We start from the raw sequence: 7532 nt of genomic DNA, 5'->3' as shown, positions 1-7532 counted from the left end.
AGGAATATTTGAGGAGCAATTTGGAGATTTTTCTAGGTCAAAGGCCAACTTAACACTGACAAGCAAAATCAAATCACAGCTGAGGAAATGAACCATGAAACAGCGATTGCTTCATACATAATGACCCTTTTTCCAGTTGCTTAGCTCAAGAATTATTTGATTGTGCAGAGTGCTGACTTCACTGCAAACATGAGTACTACTTGCACATATTGCCTGAGTTTATAATCAAATCTAGACCATTGATACAAGGGGCGAACAAATATCTCTTAGTATGCATGAACAATAGATCTTTGTTCCATAAGAGAGCCCTCAGAAAGCTAACAGGCTGACCTGAAGGTAGAACACCTCTGGGGATTGTGAGCAAAGCTTGTGCTCAGCATTAATTGGTTGCACTTTTATTGGATAATTTAGACATTAGTAAGACCCATTAAAGTTAATTTTGAAAATGACATGGAATATATGTGCTTTGTCACAGCAGCCATGGGAAAAGGGCCATCGAAAGGAGCATGGGCACAGACGCAGCTTTTGCATGATTGCTAAAATAAGTGGAATGCTTTCTGTTATATAATTGAACTTCGACTAATGATGATTCATGTGACCAAAAAGACAGATCACTGGAGTCTGCTGAGCCCGTGGTTTCAAATAACAGCACTATAGGCTATATCCCACATGAGACAGGTCAGCTAAGCTCCTACCCCCACCCATATCATCCCAGTTCTGACACATTCACACTTTGAGTCATACATCACTGGAACTTGGGGCACCGGTCATGTAACTAAAAACTCAACCTCTGGGTATAGGTGGGAAATTCCCCATACAGGTCAATGATCTGTTACCTTATTGAAACAGAGACATTTTACTTATTGCCTTCATCCCCTAAGCATCCCCTCCACCCCCTTTAATTGCACTTATCCCTATGTCAACTACAAAATCCCTATAGATTTGAAGGACACAGTAGCAAACAAATCATTGTGATTTGAGATTTCACAGGAAACTGTACAGCAGGGCGAGCTCTGTGAACTGAGGCCTTAAGCCAACAGTGTAGGCTTGGCTTTGTCTGAAAACCTCATGCTGATAAACAGCCTCTCCAAGAAGACAAACTCAGGCCCCTGCTGCACAAGACTCAAAACTTCAGCTACCTCTGCTGCTTGCTGAATCTGATTACAGGCAAGCCCCGAGGACAGGCAGGTCATTGAGAGCACAGAGATGAGCAAACAATAAGATATTATCTGAAGGAATCTTCAGTTTTCCAAAGGAAAATGGTCCCTCTCAGTGTCACATTGACGATAGGATCCTCAACCTGACACTGAATCAGCCATTTAAGAAGAATGAACACTGCGAGCCATTCATGCATACTCACTAAAATAATGAGAGCTCTTTTTTCACTCTTGTTTAAGACATATAAAGAGAAGCTCATGAGGCTTTGCAAGACAAGGCCATGCAGAAACTGGAGCATGCAGCTGACTCAAATGAATATGCCTTTACAGTGATTGGGTGTTGAATGAACAATTCTATAGTCTTTTTCTCTATTCTTTATGTGCGTGTAAATAATAGACGTGTTTGACCTCATTGTACTTTACTCATCGATTGTCATGCACTTGAAATAAATAATTTGAAACAACATTGTAAAATACAATCCTTTGATTCTGGGAAGTGCAGTGTTTGCTTAGAAAAATTGTGCTTCAAACCCTGAAAAACTATTTAAAGTAAAAGTTGAACAGCATAATCTATTCTGACCATGTGGTTTCCTTGTGCATTAGCTGTTTTCAAACAGTGACATCTTGTGGACACCTCTGCTCAATTATTGTTGAAGCCTTTGTGTGTAATAATGCTTGAAGCCATGTCGCTTGCCACTGTCTGTCTATTTAAACTTGAAGGATGCGCATTGAGGGATCACGCTTCATTTTGTCTGAGCACTTTTAAAACAAACAAGCAGGCAAAAATCATAAAATCATTAAAATATGAATACATTTTTAAAACAAAAAGTAAATACGTTAATTTAATAGTTTTTGTTTTTAAACAAATCGAAATCAGATTTCTTTCTCTGGTTTTATTTTTTATTCATACAGATCTTTTTTTTTTTTTTACTTTTATCGTAACTCGAAACTGGTTAAATTACAGTTTGAACTACAACAATGGAAGTTGTAGGTCGGTCAATTCGTGACTTTTAAGTAAAGTCTCGCGATATTTAAACTGGCTGCCAGGCACCCAAAGAAGAGCAGTAATGAGAAGGAGACAGCAGCAAAATAGCTCAGTTGTTCCTAAGAAAGATCAACATATAACTCATTGTTGGTCACATTGCTTATACTAGAAACCAAACGTTCAGACTCAGACGGCATTTGTCGTTTATACGTACACTGAGATTTGAAAGTACGCGGCCTCAGAAGCCAAATTTTATGTGTGAAGTGCTAACTGTTAGCTGACAGGCTACCTAGCATAGCCATTGAAGCAATGGCGTTGAAAAGAATTCAGAAGGTGAGTGTATATTTGCTTACAAGTGCCAGCCATATCTTCAATATATATATTTTTTAAGCTTGAGCCCCCTCTGTAACAATGTTGCCTGTGTCTAATCTTTTCTTTGGGTCGAATTAGCAGTGCTAGCTTGATTTTTCAGCTCCTGTTTAAAATAATTTATAGACAAAGACAAGCTAACCCACCGGTGGCCCCATTGGTGCACTGCTACAGTAACGGTCGCAGTCAACAAACACGCTGTTTATTTTAAATGTTTCTTTGTGTGAAATTATGCCTTTTTTTTCCTGAAAGGTTACTAAGCACTCTTGTTAGTGTTTCTAGTTGTGTTTCACAGTGCAACGTAAAGCTCGGCTTTGACATTATTGAGTGTGTGCTCTTTGTTTTTATTATTGTTGGGTATGTAGATGACCTGTTGATAAATCAGTGGGCGGACAGTTGTCTTTATCCTTGTATCAGTAACTGTCGCTGATGATGTTGCTGAATGACAGCTGCTTGTTGGTTGCCAAAATTGAACCCTAGTGTCAGTGTTGCCATATATGGAATGGCAAATGGGGCACTGGAGCAGGGCACTGTGTATATTTATATAACAGAATAGATAGGCTTTCATTCAAGAGATGTTTAATAACGGGCCTTATTTCTGTTTGAATATTTGCTGTTTTTCTTTCTGTGTTCAACCAAGCTTTGATTTGAGTTAATTACATAACACAGCATGCCTCTTGGGGGGAGGAGAATTAGATTTTAATTTAAAATAAATGTTTTTAATCCGTGGGTATGTAGTTCATCAAACTACTGATGAGGCTTCTGTTTTGGCCTATTTTCTCCTGCTACAGATGTGTTATTTCTATATAAAACAGCCTGTCAGATGGAACATATGGGTGGGACAAAATGTTTATGACATTATATTGCAGTGCAACATCTTGTGTTATAATATTGTTCCTTTTAGAGTGCAGGCACTCTAAAAGCATTCCCACACCAGTTTCACTTACCAGCGTTAGTGGCTCATAAGACCTCCAGATTATGCTTAGCGAATGAATTAATCTCTTATTTATGTACACAGAGACTGCAATGTTTTCTAGACTGTTGTGTAGTCTATCAAGAACTGTTGATGGTGCCAGTATGCTGGCACATGGATTGTGATAGCATCATATCAAGAGTTAATTTGTGTTTTCTTTGAACTTCAAACGTTCTGATTCACTTTGTAATTGCCCTGACTTTTAGGAACTGTCGGACCTGCAGAGGGATCCTCCTGCCCAGTGCTCTGCTGGACCAGTTGGAGAGGATTGTAAGTAGTTTAACAGTTGTTGAGTAATCTTTGAAGATTTATGTGTGATTTACATAATTTTGTTTTTCCTCCTCTCAGTGTTTCATTGGCAGGCAACAATAATGGGTCCAGTAAGTGAAACACTTATCACACCCAATACAGTTAAAGTGCGCTTATAAATGAAAATCATGACCCCTTACTTTATTTCTCTTGCTATTTAAACAGAGTGACAGTCCATATCAGAGTGGAGTGTTCTTCCTCACCATTCACTTCCCAACGGATTACCCCTTTAAACCACCAAAAGTGAGTAAAACAGTGAGGCATAATGCTTCTTATTTTTTAAATTTATTCTGTCATATAATTGGCCTTACATCATTTTTTTTCTATGTTTTGGAACAGGTTGCATTCACAACAAAAATTTACCACCCAAATATCAACAGCAATGGAAGTATTTGTCTGGACATTCTGAGGTCACAGTGGTCACCTGCACTTACAGTTTCAAAAGGTAAAAAAATAAATTAATTAAAATGTGTGGTGTGGGTGTACATATACCCAATACATGAGCCAAAAAGTGTTTGGGAAAAAAGATTTAGCCAACAGATTTATGATAAACAGATTGTTGCCTGCTTGTTGAGAGAATTGAAATGATGCCAAAGCCATAACATAAAATTACACTTTAGGTAAAATTATACCTTCCATTTCTTTGGATTGTACTGTAGATGGGTACGATTTATCTGCTAATTCTGGGCTCGTGCATCCATGTAGTGATTGATTAACAAATTATTATTGAACTTATTTGTAATGGCACATATGAAATGATTGGAGTGCTTCTAGATGTGATTTTGATTATTTAAGAAGTTGAAATGACATCTTGCTGTGCTGATGGTAGGAGTAGAACACAGTTATGTCTATAATAAATCCCCTCTCAAAGATTTTTAACTTTGATTCTTTCTTCCACAGTATTATTGTCCATCTGCTCTCTTCTGTGCGATCCAAACCCAGATGACCCGCTGGTACCAGAGATCGCCCATACGTACAAGGCTGACAGGGAAAAGTAAGTGTAAAACATGACTGCTTTTGCCACAGTTGAGCTCACAGCCAGGTACACTCATGCTGCAAGATTAACTTCTGAGTTTGAGGTTAAGTTAAACTTTTCACATTGCATGTGTTTTACAGGTACAACAAACTAGCAAGAGAATGGACACAGAAGTATGCAATGTGAGAACACCAAGGAGATCAGAACGAGATCAGAACTACGAGAACAAAAGAAACACAGATGATTTGTAACTTGAAGTAAATGAGCATCAAAGTAGTTGGGGGACTTTGGGGGAGGGGGGTAAACTAAACAACAGCCCACTTTTTGGAGAAGGAAGCGGTACTATGAGGTACAGTGCCACTTGGCTTTGTGTGTGTTGAGCTGATACAGTGTGCTCTGCTTCATGACTTGTATGGATCTGCTGAGCAGGACCTAATGGACTCCTTAAAGCACTCCCACATGGAATACCAGAAAACTCTTTACAATCCCTACCACCGTACTCAGACTTTAAACTGTTACTCTTGCTATTGTGATGATCATTATAATTGTTGCTTTTTATAAGCATCATTTTTACCATCATTGAGTCATATCGTCGTGCTACTCAGAAACAAAATGTTTGATTTAGGAGATTATTTCTCCCTTCATTTCAGAGGTACTGTCTGCACCCCACTGGATGTCTTGTTACTGTATTTCATGTTTTCTGGTGGCCTTTCTGTGTTATGTTGATGTGCAATTTAGACAGAATGTTTCCTGTTGAACACAAAAGTGTGCAGTGCCATTACCAGCAGCTGATCTGTTGGCACGTAACTGTCTCTGCCCTGAAACAATGTGAAAGGTGTTAAGAAGGATTTGTCTCCATCATCCGCTGCAATTGGAGTTGTAACAGTATTGAGTTGTTTTGAAAACACTGGGGAGCTGCTGTTTATAAGTTAGTGGGTAGGTTAACGTCCACCTCCATCTTTCTCACACATGCCATCGTTCTTGTGTCTTGAATAATAAATGACGGCTGGTGTCCATAGTGCTCAAAAACTACTGCTGTTTAACATGTTATGCTGTGTAGCTATGAATGTGGCTACTCTTTGTCGTGCAGTCATAGCTGTGCGCCACTTCCTCAGTACAGTTACTCAGGTATCTTTAAGAAGATCATCAGCCTTTTACATGCGGTGACCCATGGTGAGAAAAATGATCAGGGTTAACACAGTCCGACTTCTAAAAATAGCACTTGCCTAATTTTGCGGTTCTGTTCAAATAACGACCCATCACTGACTGCAACTTACTGCAGCGTGATCAAAGACATACCACAATGGGTCTGTGCTGCACAGAAATATATGCTTTCTAAAACATACTGTTATTCTCATTATTTCTCTCCACTTATTTCAGTGTTTTTAAAGCGATTGGTTGTGTGGTTGTGAACAGCTTGCAAATGATGCTGTTTTTGAACAGACTTGATGTTTTGCAGCTCTGTGTCACTTACAGTCATAACATTACAGTTTGGTATGCTTTAAATATCAGGATTTATGTTCATTTTCATCATTGTTCTGCTTTTTTTTTTCTCATTAATAAGCAACACTGACAGTAAACTTTTTTCCTTTTTTTTTTTTTTAGGGTATAATGTTTGTGGCTTTTTTTTTTCTTTTTAAATTGTATCTTTGAAAGTGTGTTTTTTTTTGGGGGGGGGGGGGGGGGGTTTGTTTGTTTGTTTTTTGTTTTTTTTCCCTCATTTGTGTCATGAATATTGAGCACGATTTTGATGTGTCATAATGTAATAGTAAGATAATCCATTGTAACTGTTGGACAAAGTAGTTGGAAAAGTTGTCAAAAATCACAATTCAGTGCGTCGATGCTGCCAGTATAAAGGGAATTATTGGATATTAGAAGGAGCAAGAAATTTCTGCTATTGAGCTATTATTTAATAGATTCATACAGAAAGGTAAATAGCTAAGCATGATTATTTAAGAAGCTTTGATTGTAGAATTAACACCATTGTTTAGATGCTGACTATAGATTTTTAATATTCTACTGTAAAAATAAAAACATGTCAAAACAAGTTGTCCTGAAAGTATACCGTATATACTAAAATGTTTTGAAAATGTACCCACCGAATGCTCCGACACCTCCGCTGTAATACTACAAGTCCAGTCTTTGTGTGCATTGGTGTTTGTTCATCTAGCTATTTATTTATTAGAAAGCTGGGTATCTTCCAACTATTCAACAAGAGCCTCAGTTCATAATATGAGTAATGCTACATCGACTTCCTTTAACCCACGTGTTCAGTACGGTTTCATATAGGCAGCTTGGCATGCTTTGCACTCTGGTGATCCTTCTCAGCCATTTTGCAGAATATCAGGGATTTCGTTGAATTTCATCTGCCTAACACCTCTGACTAAAAGTTTAGCCTTAACCCTCCTTAACCCTCATTTTTGTGTATACATATATATATATATATATATATGGAGAGAGAGAGAATGTGTCATATAAACTGTAAATTTGCTATCAGGGCTGTATTCCCAAAATGGGTGATTCATTACATCAGTAAAACTGGAAGCCTGCATAAAGAATTCACAATGTTTTGTTTAAAGAAAAAAAATCAGCTTAGCTTTTACTGAATGCAGGACCAGCCTTCACGCATCTTAAAATCTGGAATATGTGTGCTTGAACTGCCATCATGAACAGTCACGTCTTCGCGTAACCTACACAAGATAATTATGACCTTGTTATAACATGAATAAAGTTCATCTTGATTTCTTGTTGTTTGCAGTCATT

At 38.0% G+C, this 7532-nt stretch overlaps 1 protein-coding gene across 1 annotated transcript; it reads left to right on the top strand.

Annotated features, from left to right (window-relative positions):
• The first annotated feature begins 2183 nt into the window (after positions 1–2183).
• ube2d4 (ubiquitin conjugating enzyme E2 D4) lies at positions 2184–5969 on the top strand. The gene is made up of 7 exons (XM_085180557.1): positions 2184–2475; positions 3691–3754; positions 3833–3864; positions 3959–4036; positions 4133–4238; positions 4694–4787; positions 4910–5969. The coding sequence occupies exons 1-7, from the start codon at positions 2452–2454 to the stop codon at positions 4953–4955; spliced, it is 444 nt and encodes a 147-aa protein (XP_085036683.1). The 5' UTR covers positions 2184–2451; the 3' UTR covers positions 4956–5969.
• The last annotated feature ends 1563 nt before the right edge of the window (positions 5970–7532 follow it).

This window comes from Neolamprologus multifasciatus, chromosome 12 (assembly GCF_963576455.1).
Source record: "Neolamprologus multifasciatus chromosome 12, fNeoMul1.2, whole genome shotgun sequence".
In the NCBI taxonomy this organism is placed as follows: Eukaryota; Metazoa; Chordata; class Actinopteri; order Cichliformes; family Cichlidae; genus Neolamprologus; species Neolamprologus multifasciatus.
The sequence above is the reverse complement of the archived record's forward strand: the minus strand, read 5'-3'. Positions and strand labels throughout refer to the sequence as shown.

What these genes read in the sequence shown, in the direction of transcription:
- ube2d4 (XM_085180557.1), top strand. Translation starts at nt 2,452, where the DNA reads ATGGCGTTGAAAAGAATTCAGAAG. An exon ending in CGTTGAAAAGAATTCAGAAG is followed by an intron (nt 2,476 to 3,690) that starts GTGAGTGTATAT and finishes CCTGACTTTTAG; the next exon opens with GAACTGTCGGACCTGCAGAG. An exon ending in ACCCCTTTAAACCACCAAAA is followed by an intron (nt 4,037 to 4,132) that starts GTGAGTAAAACA and finishes GTTTTGGAACAG; the next exon opens with GTTGCATTCACAACAAAAAT.